This window comes from Puma concolor, chromosome A2 (assembly GCF_028749965.1).
Source record: "Puma concolor isolate L17-30 chromosome A2, mPumCon1.1.hap2, whole genome shotgun sequence".
Lineage (NCBI taxonomy): Eukaryota > Metazoa > Chordata > Mammalia > Carnivora > Felidae > Puma > Puma concolor.
The window spans coordinates 42461120-42484076 of NC_141668.1; the positions used below are offsets into that span (position 1 = coordinate 42461120).

The following is a 22957-nucleotide window of genomic DNA, read 5'->3' on the forward strand; positions in this document are numbered from 1 at the left end:
GTTGAGATTAGATGTTAGTTATATAGATTGGAAAGAAAAGGTGTCCCATTGTACCTTTTCCAAGAATCCTTAGATTTCGAGTTAGGCTCTCAAAAACATTTACCACTGACAGGTACATACGTGTGTGTGTGTGTGGTTGGCAGCATCCAAGGTGGCACCCAAGATACCCACCCCGTAGTGTTGCATGCCCAGTATAATTCTCTCTCTTTGAATATGGTCTGGATCCGTGGAGATGATGGGATGTCACTTCTGTGATTATCTCATACTGTATGTTCCAAGGCATTTGCATATGCAGTTAATGTCCTTAATCACTTGACTTTGGGTTAATCAAAAGGGCGATTATCTTTGTGGACCTGACCTCATTAAAGGGGACCTTTAAGAGAAGCTAAAGCATTATAGAGATGCTCTCCTATTGTCCCTGAGAAGGAGAAAATTGTCATGTTATGGAAAAGGCTCCAGGATAAGGATGGGAGGAGAGCAACCCCTTGGAGTTGAGCATGGTTCCTTGTCAATAGCTAGCTTAAAAATGGAGGGAAGAGGGATCTTAGTCATACACAAGGAAACAAATTCATCAACAATTGGAATGAACTTGACAGAGGCCTCTGAATTCCAAATTAGGATTCAGCCAACCAGCATCTTGATTTCAGCCCTGAAAACCCCAAGTAAAGGACCTAGCTAAAATGTTCTAGATTCCTGACCCATAGAAACTGTGACATTACACATTGTGTTGTCTTAAGCTTGTAAGGTTGTGATAATTTGTTATACAGCAGTAGAAAACTTGTACACAGTGGAAATGCATCCAGATTTTCTCCACAGTGAGTAAGATAATAAAACACAAAGTAAATTGAATGTGGAAGCTTGTTATATTATTGTGATTATCATCCACAATACCAGATATTGAATTTTTATGTTACTATAAAAGCTTCCTTAATTCCTACTGATGACCTTGATAAAATACACATTTACAAACTTGAGCTCATAAAACATGTTAATATTAATACACTGCCTCTTTGTCTAGTTTAGGTTCTGAGGCATCATCTGAGGGATTTTTTTTATCCCCTTTCTAGAACAAAAGCATTTCATTATTTGAAAACCACTGGCTTGACTAATAGGCACTTTTTAAAAAGACTGCATTTTGGTTGTTTTAAGAATGTAACTGTTGGCAGGGAAAAGAAGAACAAGATTGTGCAAGGCTAATTTATAGTCAGCACATTGTTTTTAAATATATGTTTATATCTTTAATTATTCCCTCATTATAGAGTAATGCATAGATGTAAGAAATCCAGCCACTGCTTTTGACTCAGACCGATGAATTTTAGACTAATGATATTATTGTCAAGCAGAAATCATTTAAATAGTAATTTAAAACTTTTTAATCATGCCATATTTCAAACATATCAAAAAAGCACAGGAAATGATATAACTGACACCCATATACTCAATCATCTAGATGTTAATAGATATTAACATTTTGCCTATTGCTTCAGATTATCTTAAAAAAAAAAAGGTAGTCTGGCTTAAGCCCTACTCTGTCATTCTTCCTGTTTCTCTTTCTATTCCTCTCTCCCCAGAGGTAAGTACTAGCCTGAAATTGATGTACATTATCCTCATGAATGTTTTATAGGTTTTCTACATATTTATGTTTTCGTGAATAATATAGAGAATTGTTTAGCATTTTAAAATTGAAGTTACTGCTATCATACTGTAGGTAATATTTTCCAATTTAAGTTTCTCATCCAAAGTTATAGTTTTGAGATGAATTATGCATAATACCCCATGGCATGAATAAAACCCAGCTGATAAGCAGTTGTTTCCCCAATTTTGGTATCACAAATAGTACTGTAATGAATATTCTTGTACATGTATTCATGTGCCCTCGCTTGAAAGTTTCTCCACTACAGAATGTAGAAAGCCTTTGGGTTGCAGGGTGCGCCCCGATTCAGCCTTACCAGAAATTGCCCAACGACCTTCAGCCGGCCTAGTGCCACCCATAACGTAGAGTTTGTATTCCCACCTTCCTAACCAGCGCTTGCTGTCACAGTCTTTTTAGCCAAGTGGATGGGGATGCTGGGCGGCTTCTTGTGGTTTTAATTACTATTTCCCTAACTGCTGAGGCTGAGCATATTTACTATGTTTATTATCTCTTCAGATTTCCCTTTTACAAACTGCCTGTCCAGTCTTTGTCCAGCAGTGGGAGCAGAGTGTTGTACTCTCATTGACTGACAGGAGTTCTTTATCAGAAGTGGACACAAGTTCTTTTTTCTATAGCTCCGCTTAGTCCATAGCTTTTTGTTAACTTTCCTGTGGTGTCTATTGTTAAAAATCAGTTAAAAATTCATTTTAAGATGATTAAATTGATCTCCTCCCCCCCACCTTTAATATCTGGGCTTCCCATATCTTGTTTAAAAGCACTTTCTCTAGCCATATGTCATAAAGGTATTCTTTTGTGTTTTCTTTCGAAAGCTATGAAGTCTTGATTTATATATAGGTAATTAATCAATTTTGAAAGTGTGTGTGTGTGTGTGTGTGTGTGTGTGTGTGCGCACGCGCACGCGCACGCACATGCATTAGGCAGGGCTCTAATTTTATCTTTTTTGTCCTAACACCATTTGTTGACTAATTCATTGCCCTTCTTCCCATCCCCATGATTCTGCTTCTGATCGTCGCTTCTGTTGTGAGTCAAGTTTTCTTCAGTATAGGTATCTTTGTGGCTTTTTGGTTCTTTACCACACACCTTCGATCACTTACAACTTGGTAACAAAACTTGATGCTAGGAGAATGAACCTGTCTTCTTTTTCTTTATCAAAATTATCCTTCCCAGTCCATACTGTGCCATTTATATGTGTTTTAGCATCAGCTTGTCAAATCCTGTTAGGATTTTAATTAGCATTGAACTAATTTATGGATTAATTTTGGGGAAAATTGCTTTCTTTTTTTTTTTTTTTTTTTTAATTTTTTTTTTTCAACGTTTATTTATTTTTGGGACAGAGAGAGACAGAGCATGAACGGGGGAGGGGCAGAGAGAGAGGGAGACACAGAATCGGAAACAGGCTCCAGGCTCTGAGCCATCAGCACAGAGCCTGACGCGGGGCTCGAACTCACGGACCGTGAGATGGTGACCTGGCTGAAGTCGGACGCTTAACCGACTGCGCCACCCAGGCGCCCCGAAAATTGCTTTCTTTATGGTATTTTTCTATTTCATCCATGAAAACGATTTATCTTCATTTATTAATTTATTAGAATGTTCTTTGACATTTTCCAATGAAAGTCTTGTAAATTTTTTTTTCAATTAAATTTAGTAGACATTTAGTGTACGTTTAGTAAAATGTATGCCTAAGACCTCATGTATCCATCATAAGTTATATCTGTGTTTATGCACTTTCATTGTTTATAGCTATTTATGTATTATATATTGGGCATTTGCTGTTTACAAGTCATTCTTTGAGTTTAATTAATTTCTACAAACATTGACATGTATTTATCAGTTAGTGTATTTCCCATTTTTTTTTTTAAAGTTTTTTTTCAACGTTTATTTATTTTTGGGACAGAGAGACAGAGCATGAACGGGGGAGGGGCAGAGAGAGAGGGAGACACAGAATCGGAAACAGGCTCCAGGCTCTGAGCCATCAGCCCAGAGCCCGACGCGGGGCTCGAACTCACGGACCGCGAGATCATGACCTGGCTAAAGTCGGACGCTTAACCGACTGCGCCACCCAGGCGCCCCCCCCATTTTTTTTTTTAATAAACAAAATTAAGTGTCTGAGAAAGGAGGTAACTTGAATATGATTGTCTATGACTAATTGTAAGCCTGGATTTTAACTCAGTTTTATTTATACCTTTACCTTTTGCTAAAAGCCATGTTGTAAATGGCTTTTTAAATCAGCTGCTGTTTCTATGATATATGTCATCTTATTTCACAGGATCTTTTTATAGTAAAAAACCCAAAACCTTGTTATCGAGTCTCTATGTGAAAAAGGCATTTATTTAATTCACCAAGTAGTTGTCCCTTCATACCAATTAGTTAGTTCATCTGGATTGGACATACTTACACCAGAAAATAAGTCTATAAAAGAAATGCTTTCTTTGGCAATTATCTTTGGATCAACTCTTAAGAAAAAAGCCTTATTTAACTGAATTGGCACAGTCTTGTTATTGCTGACTATGTCATGAGTGCTTTCCACGAAGGTAGAGTTAGTTCCCTTGCCTACCCTGACAAGACAGACAGCTTCTGGAGACAAGGCCTGGATGTCTGAGTGCAGTGTGGGTGCTCTAGTGAAAAAAGGCAGAGGAAAGCTCAAATGCAGATGAGTTTGTAAAACTTTAAAAGTTTTGACTGTTTACTTCCTGCCCCTTGCGTCTGTTATCCCTACTAACTCCTCTAGAAGACTCTGTTTAAACTCTGATTTCGTGGGGCACCTGGGTGGCTCAGTCCGGTTGGGTGACCAACTTTGGCTCAGGTCATGATCTCACGATTTGTGGGTTCAAACCCCGCATCGGGCTCTATGCTGACAGCTCAGAGCCTGGAGCCTGCTTTGGATTCTGTGTCTCTCTCTCCTCCTTGTGCTCTGTCTCTGTCTCTCAAAAATAAATAAACGTTAAAATTAAAAGAAAATAAAGAAAATAAACTCTGATTTCCCTCCTGGTGCAAGGAGGGAGGGAAGAGAGGATGGCATGAAGCAGACTCTTGTGGATGTCCACTGAAGCCCATTCTTTGTTTTGTGTGCACTGTTGGGTACTTTGTCTCCCACACTGAATCCACAGCCTGCCTTCCTTAGGCATCCATCCCGCCTCTTCTCTTAATGGGGCCCTTCCCCATAGGGCAGGAGCAGGTGGATTTCTGGGAGTGCTTTTGGATGGCCTCATGAGCTTCAGAGCTTGGGTGTTGGAGAGCTTCAGGGCTGTTGTGACCTTGCTCCTGTGCCTGGGCAGCCTGGTACTGTGGCCCAGGTGACCAGTGTGGTGGAATACGGCTCATTTCCATTCAGGACACCGTTGCGGACACATGGATTGGTACTGGAACACGAGCAAATACATGTCAATTCTCTGTTTTAAAAAAATGCTTAATGATACATGTGCCTCATAGTAGGCATGAAATAAATATCCTCTTGTGGACAAAAGGTTGTAGATAGAATAGGGAAGGAAAGGAAAGATAGTTTGAAATTTATTTGCATTGCACAAGGAAGAAAGGGACTGTATGTCTGTCTTTGAAGACATAAATGGACAGTTAGCTTTAGTTTACAAATATATTCTGGCTCTTACTCTCAATTGTGATTAAAATATCCATTCCATTCACTTAAAAAGTATTTATTGAACACGTTTCACCTACCAGGCACTGTTTTAGGCACTGATGATGATAAAATGTGAAGATTCCCACTCTTCTCTTGCATATGTTCTTGTGTGTGTGTACACAGATGGGAAATTTTTAAAAAACAAACAAGGTATTTATTTTGAGATTGGGGTACATGGTATGAAGGAAGTGAGTAACGTACTGTGATACACATATGGGGGCAGAGTGTGGTAGGTGTTACAGTTGAGGTTCAGCCTGCTAGGCCAGCTGTAGAATATAGGTTCCAGAACAGGTCAGAAATATGATTTGGCTTGGCTCAAGTTAGCAAATAACCAGATGAAAACGAAATACAGCTACAGCAGTGTGGATGTGGTTTCCAGAATAAGGAGCTTCGGACCTTTCTTCTTCTAACACATGAGCCCTGAGAAGAAAACTTATGCCTCCTCTCTAAGCAGTAATTCTCCTGTAAGGATTTCTGCTACCCAGGGTTACTGTCTTGGTTCTGGGTCTTCTTCATGGGGTCAAGCCAGCTCCAGGGCAATCTGGATCTCCCTGCAAGGCCCTGGATGTCCATCTGTGGGCCTTGGCCGAGATTGCCATAAGGCATCAAGAATGTCTCTCTAAAGAGGAGACATTTGAGCCAAGACTTGTGGATCATAAGGAGGCAGATCATAGCATAGCAGGAAAAGGAATAGCCAGTGTGAAGGCCCTGAAGCATGAAGGACTTGGTGTGATAGGGATAGTGAGCTGGGGATGGGAAGTAGATTGGATGGGATTGGAAAGGTTGGCTGGGGCCACATCCAGCTGAGTCTTTTAAAGCATAGTAGGTATTTGAATTTTCTTCTGAAATACAGTGGAAAACCACCATTTTAACCTGGAATCCGTGAACTTATGCAGAAAGAAAGTTACAACTCTGTGAAAATATAAATTTTGCATTATTTCAGTCATGAATATAGGCAAGAAGCCACAGTAGTAAAGCAGTATCTGTGCCAATGTTACCAGTAGAAATCATAGATATTTCCATTTATCACTGTTATTACAGCTTCTTCAACATGTAATTTATGATCATTACACTTAATTAGAAATTATGGTGGTTATTAGACCTTGTAATGTATCTTGTTATTTCATGCATTAATACAGGGATCAACAAACTGTAGCCTTTGGGCGGAATCCAGGCTGCCACCTGTTTTTGTAAATAAAATTTATTGGAACACAGCTGTGCCCATTTATTTATGTATCATTGTTGCAGCCCTTCCGGCCTGCAATGCTTAAAATATGTACGATCTGGCAATTTCTGGAGAAAGTTGCTGATAACTACATTGATAAAGCAGCATATATGTTACTATGATACAATTTTAAAAATATTTGCATAACTATCGGGTTTTTTTGCAAGCGTATGCATTTTATTTCTGCATTTAAAGACCTTATTCAGAGAAAAGATCCATAGGCTCCACCCGACTGCTAACACATCCACGATCATGGGGAAAAACAGAAAAGAAAAAGAATCGCTGTACTGCGATGTCTCAAGGCAGGTGAACAAAATGGCCTTGACCTGTGTTCCCTTTGCCTCAGATCCTCTTCCGTCTTCTTTGTCAGGCAGATTTTCCATAATTTTGGTGCTCAGTAGCGAAGCTGCCCCTTCTTACGAATGATGTGTTGCATCCATTCTGTGTGCCAGACCGAGGCGTTGTTAGCACTAATTTAATCCCCACAGCAATACCATTTAGTCTAGGTATGACTGTCTTCGTGTGGCAGCGAGGGAGGTCCAGAGATGTTGTCATGTACATGTAGCTCATTTACCGAATTTCACTGAGCACCAGCTATGTGCCAGGTGCTGTGCCAAATGCCCAAGGAGACAAAGCTGTTAGTGGAAGCCACGCTTTGAGTCAGGCCCTTCAGATACCAGTGTGTAGGTGGGTCACACCACAGCAGCAGGTTACTTTTGGGATACCATGTGACACCATGCTCTTTGATGCCAGCCAGCGAGCTTGTTCACTTCTCCCTCTCTGATGTTTCCATCCCACTTTGTTCCGTAGCTGTCTGCTACAGAGGTGTCCGTCTTGTTCTCCCTCCATAGTCTGTTGTTTGCATTGGCTTTGGCTAGAGTCAGCTGTGGAGTTGGCATTTTCACTGCTGTAGCGGCATCCTTGGTGATCCCTGCCAGTGCCCTTGCAGTGGCCCTTTAAATGTGTATGTTTTGCAAGCATGAGCTTCTTTCCTGTAAGTGCCGCTCTCCTCTCCAGCACTTTGTGGGTTTCTGAGGCCACAGGCTCTAACTTGCCAGCAACATTGTAACCTAGGTTTAAACATGTGCAATGTGACATTTGATTGGGGGCTAAGTTAAAATTGATGGCAGTGGAGAGGGGCTGGGGAATCAAGTCTCTGTCTCAAATGGATGATAAAACACGACTGCAGGGGAAGGGCTGTTTCATGTGGTTCACTCCAGCTTTGCTGGTTCCTCTGTCAAAACCAGGGAGGTCGCTTTCTCCTGCAGAAACATAGACAATCTTCATTAGCTGGGTTGGGCAAATACCCACAATATCAGACATTTTTCCTGCTCTCTTTCCTTTTTTCATCTGTTGCCCACAAGGAACATTGTTCCTGTAGTTATCTACACATGGGCAATGGTATTTTTTTGGTGTATACACACACGTTATATTCCATCAATTTGGACTCATGTTATAATACTGTTTTGCAACCTATATTTTTAGCTGCACAATGCAATGTGATATGTTCTCATATTATTAAACATTTTTTATACCAGCCCTTTAATGGCTGTGTTATGTATAATTGGCCTGCTTAACTATATTTATTTCAATTTTCCTTCATATTAGGGAACCTTTGGAAGACTTTGTATATCAGCCAGGGTATGGAAACCATACCATTATTTGAACAGGAGCATTTTATTTTAAAAAATGGTTCCTTGTAGGAACTGGTTAACTGTGAGGAAAGGGATAAAAGAGGATGCTGAAGACGCAGTTGCAGCAAACCAGCTGTGGCCTTTAGTCTGAGGAGTGGGCAGTTTGAGAACTAAAGCCCAAGAGAGGGAACTGCCCCCCTCCCCAAGGCTCTTCGAAGAGAGCATGGCTGCCACAGGGACATCACCACCAAAGTGAAGGATACACACCTGTGTTGGACTATAGAAAGGAGTCTGTAGTAGGCAGAGTGACTTAGAAGTGGCCTCTGTAGGCGGAGTAGGGCAGGAGGCCTGAGGACTTGCACATCAAATAATAAGAATCATGGTGGTGGATGGAAAGCCAGCAACCTTTCTCTGACCAGGCAGGATCATTCCGGTGCCCTCTACTGGTGAAGCTTCACATTCTGTCAGGTGGCAAAGGGGAATGCTTGGGTCTAGCTCTTGTATTCCAAAGTGGGGCCAAGAAAGCTGGGCTTTGATATAAGAAACAATAAATAATGCACAGGATTTGCTTTTAGTTTTTTTTTCCCCCCATTATGACTAATACTGCCTTAGACAGCGCTTGTAAGATGTTGGCACCTCTGATGTTTCTGTAGGACAAATTCTTAGAATTTGATTTTGAACATTTTTAAGGCTTTTGTTAAACATTACAAAATCACCCACCAAAAATTGGGCCATATTTACTCTCCTTCAAGTTATGCATGTGAGGAAAGGCATAAATTTTTATCATAGAACTTTTTACTAGCTTTTCAGATCTGGGTTCTTGTATCAGATTGTGAACTTGGAGACTGGAGACGCTCAGGGCAGGTGGGCCTGGGGCTGGAGCCTGCGGGCTGACTCAGTAAGTGCCAAGCCCTGCAGTGATGGTAGTTAGAAGTGTGTTGCTAGAATCCTTCATCACCTCAGCCAACCTCCTTAACTTACTTCCTTTCTACTCCAATTCACTGCTGATGACAGATTCATTTCTCTGAAGCATTCCCTTCATCATAATCAGTAATTTTGCTCAGAAACCTTAAATGTTTCCTCTTTGTTGTACTGAGAATAAAAGAGAAGAGAATTGACCTTTGGTGCTGGGCCCCTTGCCTCCATTCTGTTGATGAGGAAACTGAAGCGGATCGACTTGCCCAAGGTCACATGGGAAGTTAGCTGGCTCAGGCCCAACCTGGGCTTCCTTCCTTGTGGTCTGCTGCACTTTCTAGGCTCCCAGACCGCTGTTGGTCCATCATGCTCATGACATTACTGTTCTCCCAGGGCCTGTAGTGAGAGAGAGAGATTTTCTTAATACATGTCCTCGTTCCTCAGATGACCACACTATGCCATTGCTGGTGCTGATTCCGCTGTCTGGATTGCTAAAATTGTCCCCCTCAGCTTCTGTGCTCAAGGGGGCTGCCTACTCTGACTTCAAGGTTGAGTCTAAGACTCATCTCTAAATACTGACCTTCCATTATTTCTTAGCAAATTGTACTCAGTCAATTCTTATCCTAGGGTGTCAGGGAGACCTGGATATGGATTGAGCCCAACCTTGAGCTTTTGATCCCTGGGCCTGGACACCAAGCTAGGTGTGTGCTCACTCCTACCATGTGAACTTGGCTGAGGAAGCAAGCAAAAAAAGGGTGCCTGTTTTTCAAGAGTGAACATCTAATAGTGCTTGTTCCTTTAAGGTAAGACAGTATGTTCTTCTGCAGAAAAACATACTGTTCTTCATCTCTGTCTTCTACAAGTGGTTGATTAAAATGCTGAGGGGGACCAGCATTCTCCCCATGTTCTTCCCCTGGGGTTCACGATATCCCGGGAGACTCCCTGGGCCCCTGCAAGCTGTCTACCTGCAGCTCTCCGCTCATTTTACCCCGAGTCTCATTACATATGGAAAGAGAGCAAACCATTCCTGTGCAGCATGCCCTCGGCCTCCCTCCGTGGTCTGTGTTTACACATCACAAATAGGTAGTTAGCAGATATCTTCCTTTATACCTGCCTCGTTCCGTCTTCTCTTGATGTTGGGAATTGTGTAAAGGATGCCTGTGTTCTGTGAAAAGGAAAGTGATGGGAGAAAAACAACTGAGAATAGAATCGAGTTAGGGGCAGGAAAATAGAGTGGACAAGACGTCAAGCCCAGATCCTTCGATTAATGGGTGAAGATGAATTGCTCAAGCTGTCTGGGGATGATGGGGACATGGTCTCTGATGGTAAACGAACCTGGGGAAGGCCACAATGGGAATTACGGTGAATGTGCATTTACCACAGTTTGCCACACATTCTCATCTTTCTACCTCACCCCCGCCTCCCAGCCTTCTTTTTTTCCCTGTTTTTGGAGGTTCAGATTTTTATTTTAGGGTATTTCTAACATCGCTCCTCAAATGTTAGACCCGTAGTCCTCTGTCTGGAGGCATTGCTGCGTAACCTAGCAACCGGCATATCATGTACTGTCCTCAGTTATTCCTTCAGCCTGAAGATTTGAAGATCACTCAAATGGACACATAAAGGACAAAAGGGGTCAGGTTTACATGAAAATCAGTGTTTGTGATGATTCAGTAATGGAGGTGAAAAACAGCATTATTTAGTAGTAATACATCCAAAGTAAGGGCCCTGTCACATCTGGAGAGAGAGAGAGAAGCAGACAAGAGAGAGGAGGAGAGAGGGAGCCAGAGGAAAAAAAGACCCCGGAGCTGCCTGCCCTCCAGGAGTCTGGCTTTTCGGGGTCGTAAGCACCCTCTCCCCCTCTGACCTTCTCTTTCCTTGCTTTTTGACCAGGGAATAATTCTTAATTTGTCTGGCTAGATAGAAAGTTGGCATACCGAGAAAAACAAATTTCAGAGGGAAAAATAGGAGAACAGTGACATTTTTCAGCAGGATCTTATTATCCAACCCACACAGAGACCGAGTCGCTGAGCTAGTTCTGTGAAGAAACACAAAGACATCCTATCGAGACGCCTGTGAATGTCAGGGGCTAGTACAGTCAGGAACTGCTGGGCATGAGTAAATATGACAGTGGGGCTTTAGCTGGCTTTCACTGGGCCACTTCTTCTCGTACACTGTGTGCAGTTGGGACATTTCACTGCACAAATGTTCTGGCTGCCTCTTTTCTCTTCATTTTTGAGGTGCTGGCATTAGTCTTGTTTGCCTCAGACTCTATTTCCTTGAAATTCACAATACTTAGTCTGAATGTGCTGGGTGTTCTTGCGGATTAGACTGGGATGATTCTAAACTATTGTGCCTCAGAGTTACTTAGGATTATAGCGAAAACGAGCATCCCTGAGAAAGTGGCTAGGGAACAGGAGCCCTAGAAACCAGTATTTTAATGTGCCCTTATGGTGACTCTAAAAGAGATGATATGACGGTCATACAAAAAAATGGAGGATTGAAGACTGATTTCTCAGAGAGGGGCAGGGGGCAGTGTCTCGGCCTGTGACTCGATGGATACATTCTTCATTTTTGCAGAATGCCCCTCTCTGTTTGGGGGCGGGGGGAGGTTGGCCCATTGTTTTCTTTTCTTCCCCATATGCTTTTATATGTCATTTAGTGGTGTTGTTCCTTGGCTAGCCTGGGAAAGTGACCCTGACCTGGTTGAATGCTGCTGGATTGGCCCCATTGGAAGCTGCTCTCCAGGGGTCACCAGTACAACCTGTTGATGAAACAAAGCTGGCCAGTATATTGCTCACTGTGGTAAAGGGAAAACACAGCCATGCAAAGCTTGGGCAATGTCTCAGCAGGTGCAGGCGTATTGGTCAGGCTTCAACAAGAGATGCAGAACCAGTGGGAGATATGTGCAAAGAGGTTTATTGCAAGCAGTTGGCTTACGTGATTGTGGGGACTGGATAGGCAAATCCAAAATGCATAGGGCATGCTTTCAGGAAGAGGAGGCTGGAACTCTGGGATAAAAGTTGAATCTGCTGTTCACTGGTAGAATTTAAGGCCTTTCAATTTATGGAATCAGGCCCACCCAGATTATCTTGGATAATCTCTCCTACTTAAAGTTAACTGATTATCAACTTTAACCACACCTGCAAAATACCTTTACAGTAACACCACCTAGATGCATATTTGATTGAGTAATTGGGGAGAGCAGACTAGTCAAGTTGATATATCAAAAGACTATCGTAGAAGGTAATATCAGAATTTCTTGAGAATTGGAATTTGATTTAGGCTGATCTTTCAAAGCATGTATGGATATGGTATGGCAGTCCAGGATTGGTGTTAACAGCAGAGATTTTCCAATTGAGGGATTCAAAGAATTTTTGGATGCAAACAGTTGATGTTTTCCACTGAAGAGTTTACGAGCCTTTTAGGAAATTCCTATAAGGAAATTCACTCTTTTCTAATGAAGGAAGACATACACTTTTGTTCCCAAAGCATGAGCTTTGTGATTTCTTCTTAATTTATGAACTAGAAACATTAAACACAAATATGGCTACCATACTGTCAAACTGGCCACTGCAGAGACAGGACACATTCACCAACTGCAAATCAGAGCCAGAATTTTACCTCATGTATGCCTGCCCCTCCCTCTTTAAGTGGCTAAAGGCCAGTCTACCTTGTAAGTGTCATATCTTTACTCTCTTTGTGCATCCTAGACTCTTTTTTTTTAATGTTTATTTTTGAGAAGGGGGAGGGGCAGAGAGAGAGACACACAGAATCTGAAGCAGGCTCCAGGCTCTGAACTGATAGCTGGACCTTAACGTGCCAGCTGATAGCTCAGAGCCTGATGTGGGGCTCGAACTCATGAACTGTGAGATCATGACCTAAGCCAAAGTCAGATGCTCAACCAACTGAGCCACAGGGGTGCCCCAAGGAGACCCCACTTTTTAAAAAATGTTTATTTATTTTGAGAGAGAGAGTACAAATGGGGAAGGGCAGAGGGAGAGGGAGAAAGAGAATCCCAAGTAGGGATCACTGACAGTGCGGAGCCCAACGTGGGGCTCAATCCCACAAACATGAGACCATGACCTGAGCTGAAATCAAGAGTCGGATGCTCAACCGACTGAGCCACCCAGGTGCCCCTGGAGACCCCACTCTTAAGTGATGCTCTACATTGCCTGGATGAAATTTATAGAATCAGAGAAAGCATAAGCCTTTTCCTTTGCTGACCAACTTTACATTCTTTGGAGAGTGGAAGGTGGCATCAGCCTGTGGTCGAAGAGGTGTCATCCAGTTGATTTTCCTGATAGAACACAGCCTCTGAAGCACAGGTCTGTCTGTACTGCCTTTCTCTTTGAGTCTCATCTACCTTTCTGACAGGACCTTACCACTTAAAATAATTTTTTTTAATGTTTATTTATTTTGAGAGAGAGAGAGCAAACAGGGGAGGGGCAGAGAGAGAGGGGGAGTGACAGAATCCCAAGCAGGCTCTGCGCTCAAACTCACCAACTGTGAGATCATGACCTGAGTTGAAACCAACAGTTGGGCCCTTAACCGACTGAGCCTCCCAGGTGCCCCAGGACCTTCACATTCTTAATGCAAATTTAATAGCTCTTCCCCTTATCTTCTTTTATTCCAAAATGCAAAACACTGATTAGAAACACATTTTTTTCAGAGGAAAGGAAAAGCCAGAAGGCAAATGAACTGCTAGCCGAGAAGACAGAGGCACAGGGATGAGAGCTGCTGTCTAGTTAATGGTGGCTGTCCCTCTCATTTTTGAGCCACTTCTAGGCTGGGCTCAGCGCATTTATCACCTCTTGTTCTTACTGTTTGTTCCCCATGCAATGGCTCGCTCTCCCTACTTTAGGGAAGAGAAGACTTACATCCGTGTGGTTAAGGACCTCGCACTGAGCACACACACCTGGTTTGAGCTAGTTGGGGAATTTGAACCCAACTCCTCCTGTCGGTGGTTTTGATGCTGCTTTTGGTTTAAACACACAGTGCTCAAGACTCTTTCTTTAAAGAACTCATACTTAGATCCCCAAAAGTCAGGAGTCAACATTGCAGGAGTCAACCTGGGGGCCAGCTGCTTACTTTTACCCCAGTCATACCCCCACCTAGGGTCCTGTACTGTGGGCCTCACAGGGAACCCCTGAGAACCTGCAGGGCTTTTGCTGATACCATGCTTACTTCTTTGCTCTCATGTACGTTGACCAGTTGATGAGGATAATTCCCCTCTGAGGATAAATGCAAAATTTTGGTCTTTTTCCAGAGAGAAAATGGGCAGAGGGCTGACTCAGTAGTGGAACATGCAGTTCTTGATCTTGGGTTGTGAGTTTGAGCCCCACGTTGGATATAGAGACTAGTTTTAAAAAAATCTTAAAAAAAAGTTTTTATGATGGTTAAATAAGCAGGACAGCAAACCCCCAAAATACCCCAGCTCAGTGCCTTTCAATAAATGTTTATTGCTATTATTAGGAATCCCTACCCTCACTCCAAATTTCCATGAGGAAATATTATCCTAAGTCCTCCCGGTCTCTTTGTGTTCACAGGGCCGCTTTTTCTTCTTGACTGGTTATTTGGGAAGAATAAAGTGGGCCCCTTTTTCTCTGGGAAGGAAACTGCTTTAGGTCTGACCTCAACAGGTAATCTGAGGGTCCAGTTAGCTGTCTTGTTGGTTCTTACCCTGAGCCTTGTTTTCCGTAAAAACTAGTAAAGGGGATATTTTAGGTTTTCATCTTCTGACTCTCTTATTTCTCAATTCATTTAGAACCTGAGCAAGAAAGAGGGATGCTATGTTTTCAGCTTCCTTAATGTTCTATAATGAGAATTTGCTGTCTTTCTCTCCTTCGGCAGAGAGTCATAGAACTTTAGGGTTGAAAGATTTTTTAAATGACAGAAATTAATTTCACCTTTCCTGCCGACCAGGTGGTCATTCGGGCCTTGCCTGACACTTCCAATAATGAGAAGCTTGCTTTCTCCAGAGGCAGCCCAGGGTGTCTGCCTGCGGATGCTCTAGATTGAGCTGGAATTGACAGAGTTGGACTTTCAGGCCATCCTGCCCTTGGTATAAACGTTCGGATTAGGTTTTCTGTGGGAGACAGTGTGGGCCTGCTTTCTTTTAGGTAGTCGTTTTAGAAAATTCATTTTCCAATAAGTAGTCAGAATTGGCTGAGGGAGAGAGAGAGTGTGTTCTGTGTGCTTTTGGCATCTTATCCTGAGAAGCTTTGTACCACCTCCGTGTGCCTGCTGAACACATTCCAGATTGTGGCTCCTCTTAAGTGATGCAGGAGAATGATCCTCATGGCGCTTTATTAACTTCCTGGCCTTTGTGCTCCAGAGTGGGGCATGTGGATGTGCGACTCCCATAAGGTCTCCTCCTGAAAGCTGAGAATGGTGCGTACTCTGGTGGTAGGAACTAAAACTGCCAGTGAGATTCTACTTCCAATGCCAAAGATTCTACGTGACAGCTTTAGGACATTCACCTCCATCATGCTTGCCAAGTGGAGAAAGACTGATTTGGGCTCTGCTTATTTATGCTGTGTTCTTCACTCTAAGGTGACACACAGTTAGAGCTGGCAAATGTTATGAAACCAAGTTCCTTAATATAACCTTAAAAAGGTAGCTTTATTTAGATGGGATTCACATTCCCTTACATCCACTATTTAAAGTGCTCAATTCAGTGATTTTTGATATATTCCTAGATTTGTGAAATCATCACCACAATCAATTTTAGAACATTTGCATCACCGGGAAAAGAAACCTTGCAACCATTAGCATTCATCTCCCCCCAGCCCCCACCACCTGCCAGCACCTGGAAACCACCAGTCTGCTTTCTGTCTCAGTGGATTTGCCTATTGTGGAGATTTCATATAAATGGAACCATAACAGCGGTGGCCTTTGTGTCAGGATTCTTTCACTTAGTGTAATGTTTTCAGGGTTCGTTCATGGTGTAGTATGTATCAGCATTTCTTTGTATTGCCTAATAATATTCCATTGAATGGGTATACCACATTTTGTTCACCAATTGCTGGACATTTGGGTTGTTTCCAGCTTTTGGCTATTATGAATAATGTTTCTGTGAGCATTCATGTACAAGTTTTTGTGCAGATGTGTGTTTTAATCTAGCAGAACTGGTTAGGTTGTATTTTCTAAATAACCTTTCAAAGTTGCTTTTTTTTGGTTTGCTCTTCTTGGGCCCTATATTCCTACTCTCTGGACTTATACTCACTTCTGTGCTGAATGCGTCTGTGACTTGTTATAAAGTTAATACATCTGAGACCCAGTTTAAAGTTCTTTGTAGAAATAATTAAAAATCACTCAAGAATTATGAGAATAAAGTGACAAACTGAATCATAAGAATTCTTATTATATGGTATCACTACTAGATTATTTTTGCCTTTGCTCTCTCTTCTTTACTAAGCTTCTAAAATTTGAAGACTTACAAAGATTTTATTTTTCTTTTCCAGAATCGCAATGAAATAAAAAATGGCACTATCCTTCGATTAACCACATCTCCTGTAAGTTGATTTTAGTTTATAGCTTTCTAGTAAATGCTTTGGTCTTCAGTTCTGCTATATGTGATTATGGGATATTCATTTTTATTTATTTATTAAAATTTTTTTAAATGTTTATTTATTTTTGAGAGAGTGTGAGTGGGAAGGGGCAGAGAGAGAGGGAGATATAGAATCTGAAGCAGGCTCCAGGCTCTGAGCTGTCAGCACAGAGCCCAACGTGGGGCTCGAACCCACGAACCATGAGATTGTGACCTGAGCTGAAGTCGGACACTTAACCGACTGAGCTGCCCAGGTGCCCCTGGGATATTAATTTTTGAGGGTAACTTTAGTGCAAGACAGAAGGTGTCTGGAATGTCCTCACATGCAGATCCTGGATTAGCAGTAATGCCTTTCCTTGTATTTCCCATTTCAGAGGAGGAAACTTTTATTTCAGGTTCAGTGCAAGTAAATTGACTTTAAGGTTTGAGTTGGGTGGTCACTTCAACAATTCTCATATTACAGATGGGGTAACTCAGTTGTACTGGTTGGTTTTACCCACCTGCCCACACATACACCTAATGCCATCTGAGCGAATTCAGTCAACGGACAAAGCAAACAAAACCAAAGACAGCCTATGATTACCTCTCTTTAAAGTCAGGGTGTGTATGTGTGTAAAAGAGAGAGTGTTTAAGTGTTTTTCTAGTTTTGGTCAGTTATTATGACAACTCATAATAATATAATTTGAGAAATATTTGCCACTAAGGTTGTTTCATTGACAGCTGATTCTAGATGAAACACTTCAAAAGCTAAACAAAGTGCTGCAGAATATTTAGACTACTGTAGCTGGCTGTGTTGCTTATCTTCATCTCTCTTACTTGCTTGCAGATTCTTTGGATAGTAGCATTAGCATATTTAAACTGTATTATTTCACAGTGCATTTTATTGCTTTCCTAAAAAATAACGTGCACAAAATACACCAAGTGTTACTATTTTCACTCCGCATATGTCATGAAAACTGTGTCTAACTCTTATTTTCAGTTTCCACCAAAGCCATGTGGTAGGCTAAAAATAAATTTGAAAATTGGGAAAAGCATCTGGCTAAACTTAAATTGTGGGTACTGTAACTACCACACATTCTTCTGGTTGAAAATTACATTAGAGAGGCTTAAAAACTCTTAAACATTGTACCCAACAACATCTTGAACCTAAACACCGTGATAAGCTCCACAGAGTGCATCGTGGGAGTTGGCCAAACTGTCTTCTGGTGCCTTCTTTTCCACTTTCTGGAAATCATATTTCATACTCCTTTTCCAATGGCCACATGATGAGCTGAGACATTTTTGTCTGACTTAGCATTGACCTTACCTCAGTCAGCATGAATTAATGTTAATTTGACCTTTCGAGACCGTGATTTCATTTGGTTTTTGTAGTTTCTGTTTATCCTGTTAGAATTACTCATTTGCTGGCTGGGCAGAAAGAGTCCACCTTGCCTTGTTAGGTCTCAGAATTAGAAAGGCTCAGTTTTCACATCTAAGCCAAAGAAGAAGTTCATTCTTTTTTATTGCCATGGGTGCATGAACAAAACTTCCACAACATAAGCTACTCCTTGAAAGAAGGTTAGGTGTTTGTCAGGGTAAAGTTTTTCAGCGTCCCGATAGCTCATGCTTTTCTGGTAGTGACCTTCACATTCCAGCAAGGTGAATGGTGAGATGTGAAAGCCAGTGCACAAGGCGATATCCATAAGATGGAGTCCACCTACAAGAGACTGGTGTCTGTATTCTAAAGACTGGTGGTTTCCAAACCCGAATCATTGGTGGAACTTTAAAAATGCGGTTGTTTGGGCCTTTACTGAGAAGCTGAATTATGATACCTGGAAACAAGGTCCAGGAATCTATATTCATTTTAAACAAGCATTTTATGATTTGGCTGTAGCCACAGGGTCTAGAACTGGGCATTACTCTAAGTGGGATATTTTGGATCTGTAAAAACTTCACTTGCTGTCAGTAGATTGTTTTTTATTATTTTGTGTTTAACTGAAAAATATGGGTCAGCATATGCTAACTTTCACTTTTCATGTACGCACAAAAAAATGTTAAAAAATATAACCGTCTCCATCAAATTTGCTAGGAAGTGTTAGTGTACCATACAGAAATCAGCAAATGGTGTCATACCATAAAAATGTTTGATTCTTTCCTCTACCTCAGCTGAACTTCTTCTGTAGCCAGACAAAATGCACACACACCGACATGGGCACACTTATGCATGCACACACATGCACACACTCTTGCTTTAGGTAATGTGCAACTGCGCTGAATTCCACCTGTGTGACCTTGGGCAAGTTACATAACTTGTCTGCACTTCAGTTTCCTGTGTACAATGAACATGATGAGGACAGCCACCTGGTAGGATTATTGTGTAGATTAAATGAATTCCTTCATGGGGGTATTTAGAATAGTGGCTCATAAAAAGCCCAGGTAACTTAGATTTTTTTATTACTGGTACTAGAAGTACCACACACCGTTAGCATTAATACTGACAATGAAATAATTTTTGAGTATTCCTTATTATCGTAATCTGTATAATAAATGCAGGCTTCCTGCTTGGAGGAAATTGTACTTTTCGAGGAATTCAAAGTGATCTGCTTGGGGTAAATATATGTCAGTGCTGTCTGTGCACTTGAAAAATTTACAAAAAAGTGTATCTTTGAATGATTTTAAAAGATAAAGTGATTCTTGCTCAGCTCTCCATTCTCCCTCTTAAAAACATGGGATTTAGGGTTCGTGTGACTTTTCAGATATCCAGGAAACTGAATGAGTAGAGAGAGTTCTGGTTCTCCTCCACCTTCCTCCTTCTCCTCCTTTTTTAAAATTTCTGATGCAAAGTGTCAGTTTTTGGTTATAACTACAATGGGAGACCACTGTGCTTCTCTGACCAAGTGATGGGGGCATGGGTTCCATTCCTGCCTCAGCATCTGAAGGGTTGGCATTGGTTTCCCTGCTGGGTCCCCTTCTCTCCTTGGGGCTACTTTCAGGTGACAGGGAAGGGGAAACTGGGCAGGGAGGAAGGGGACCTTGACTGTGGAGCCTGTTGGGGTCTCAGAACCTGTGTGGATTCCCTTCCTTCACTCTGCAATCTTAACCCTGTTACAGTCCACACGGGGCTCCTCTGATAGTTCTAATGAGTTTCCATTCAGAAGATACGTCACTTCCGGGGACAAATACCTCCTCTTCCCCTTTCTCTGAAATATAACAAGTTTCAAAGGAGAAACAGGTGGCTGAGAAGGAGAATATGAGGATGGTACATTGCTTCACCCATTGCAGTTTTGAGTTAAATAGTAACTACCACAGATGTTGAGTTATTTCCATTAAGCAAAAATAGAGGCAGAAAAATTTAATATTTTATTTTTCTTACTGTCTGCCCCAACTGAAAAGTAGCTGTGAAAATCTTTACTGGAAGAACGAGAAATATAAACTGCAAGTTATTATCCAATATATTTCCATTCCTCCCTGTCCGGCATGTAGTAGCCAAGGGCAGAGGCCTTAAAAAAATGTCTAATTTTAGGCGAAGCTACTGATTTGGTTTCCTAATTATTTTGTTTTATATTTGTGCAATAATTACCCAATGCCTGTGAAACACATGTTGAAAAGTAAAATTTATAAGCACTGTTGTGTGTTGTGCTAGAAGATTTTCAGTAACTGGGAAAGATTATTTCTAATGAAATAATGTCTAGTGAAGCTTTTGAACACTCTGTGTAGGCAGTTACTGCTCAGAATATTGACGGAACGCATGAATGTTCTGTATAAATTTGCGTAATGGCTTAACTAAGCAAATACCTTTTTGTCATTTGTAGACAATAATTTTACTTACAAGGTAAACATTTTCCCATTTTTCCCTCCTCACTGCCACTCCTGTTCCCTTTCAGGGGCTTTACTGTTTTTGTGCTCTTACTTTTCCAAGAGACAGAAACGTGGGCTTTGTCAAGAAGGCAACCAATTGCCATCATTAAATTAACAGACATTGCTTGAAGGTGGAGTCATGCAGGTTGGAAAACTGCCCTTGGTATATAGAATGCACATGGTCTTATGCTTCTGGGCCCTGTTGTCTTCCTTTCTCAATGAAACAGTAGTTTTTTGTCTATTGTGGTTTCCTCTGTGAACACTCTTCCATTTATTTTTGTCCTCAATGAGGCTCAAAACGCCCAGCAGCTCCATGAACGAATCCAGTCGTCAAGTATGGATGCCAAGCTGGAAGCCCTGAAGGACTTAGCCAGCCTCTCCCGGGATGTCACATTTGCCCAGGAGTTTATAAATCTGGATGGCATCTCTCTCCTCACGCAGATGGTCGAAAGCGGCACCGAGTAAGCATCTTTTATCCAGACTTCTAGTCTGTCCTATTCTTTCCCGCATTCTGGGGATTTGTTACTTTCCTTGTACTTGTAATTTCTAGTTTTAAAGACCAGAAATTGACCAAAAAAACGAAATCTATGTTTCAAAGTCTTAAACTAGGTCAAAATAGCATCCCTGAATAATCTTTTAAAACATTGTCATTTCAACGATGAAATGCTTAATTATTTAAAATTATAAATACTATAAATATTTATCAAATACTTACTGCATATAAAGAGTGGAAGTTGGGAGAATTTAAAAAGTTGTGAGCCAAGCCATTAAAAAATTTATGGAGGCAGACCTCAGCTGAGATATAATTCCTTGTGAGGGCTGGGACCAGTTACAGCTGACAGAGGGGGTGTCAGTGAATGGGCTTTAAGGAGTTTGAGTTCCATCATGATCAGGAAAGGGATGGACATTTCTCCTTCGGGAGCTCACCTTCTCAGGGAAGACTTTAATTCTGTGGTGTGATTGGGAGTAAGGAGCCTCCTTACCTGGGGGTAAGGAGCCGGGTGGGAGCTAGCTCTTACTTGTGTGGACAGATGACTCCCCTCACCACCAAACGCCAGGGTAGGGTCCATAGGTAGCTAGCTACTCATTCCTATATGGTCAGGTGCTACTGGCATAGACTATTAGAGCATGTAAGTTACAGCCTGTGAAAATGCCAAAGCAGTTAATTACGTATGCTAAATTAATGATATGCAGAGTTGGGATAGATATTTATTAGGAAAGAATACATGTCACTGGGAATTGGGGTTTAAGCCTGGGTCATGTAGATCTCTCTTCAGTACATGGTGATTCAAAGAATGAATGGATGACTGTGCATATTGGAGATCTATCTTGGCCCTCTCTTCCAGTCCCTTTCCCCTCCCTTTCCCTCCCTCCCTTCCTTCCTTCCTTCCTTCCTTCCTTCCTTCCTTCCTTCCTTCCTTCCTTCCATCTCCTCCTACATGTGGCATTATTTAGTCTCTGCAACTGGCACTAGTGAAAGATTCTTTTTAGATGGCAAACAGGCTTGGATGATCTGAAAAAGGGTCGATTGTAGACAGTTATTTTATTTATTTATTTTTTTATCATTTTATTTTTTTAATGAGGACTAAAGCTCATTAAAATATGGGGGAACATCAACTTGCAGCAGGGTGGGGAAACTCAAATTCTGGGTGTTACCAGCATCCCAGCAGGCCTACTATAAATTGGAGCTGGAGTTTGAAACAGCTCAAGGGAAGTTGAATAAGTTTATGGATCCAGAAGACTTGACCAAGGAAAAGGAGAAAGGGTTTTTGTCTGTGTTGGAAGCTCCAGGCTGAGGTCTAGTGTGGAGCGTGTCAGATCCCTCATTCCTTGGGGCTAATGAGCAGCAGAGTGTGAGCTGGGATTATGAACACCTTCACTGGTGACTGTGGACGACTTCACATGGCTGCCACTCCTGCTTCATGCCCATCACTGCTTCTGGTGGGACAGTGAGCCCTAGGGGGTTGAGCCTCAGCCACATTTATGGCATGTTAAGTGAAAACGTAAAAGTGGCCCCACATTTACTACCTAAGTCCCAGACATTGATGTATCACAAGTGATGTACTAGAGCCAGTTGTAATGTAACCTGCTAATATTAGGCGGTTCTACCACAGACCTAGGTCTCTAGGGGCTTAAGCTCTTGAATATTCAGAATGCTATTGTGTTAATGCCTCCAGGTTTTGCAGAATTGTGATCATAATTACAATTACAATGTGAAATACACTGAAACCAGGGGTCCATGTGATTTGCACCCTGAATAGAGGGTTGAGGCAGAGCTCTGAGACCCCCAAGGGCGGCAGTTATAGATTTTGACAATGAGGAAAAATGCATGCTAGGAGCGCCAGTAGTTTAGTTTCTCATTATATTGGTTTGCTAGTGCTTCCATAACAAAATATCACAGACTGGGTAGCTTAAACAACAGAAATTTATTGTCTCTTAGTTAGGGGGGCTGGAAGTCTGAAATCAAGGTGTTGGCAGCGTTGGTTTCCTCTGAGGTCTCCTCGATTTG

General features: G+C 41.7%; 1 protein-coding gene across 5 annotated transcripts in view; it reads left to right on the forward strand.

Annotated features, from left to right (window-relative positions):
• ELMO1 (engulfment and cell motility 1) overlaps positions 1 to 22957 on the forward strand; it is a 727703-nt gene that overhangs the window by 335902 nt on the left and 368844 nt on the right. For all 5 annotated transcript variants that reach the window (XM_086692444.1, XM_086692474.1, XM_086692460.1 and 2 more), the window contains 2 exons: positions 16526 to 16576; positions 20740 to 20909. In XM_086692444.1, coding sequence (XP_086548570.1) covers positions 16526 to 16576; positions 20740 to 20909 — 221 coding nt within the window. The remainder of the gene's footprint in view (positions 1 to 16525; positions 16577 to 20739; positions 20910 to 22957) is intronic.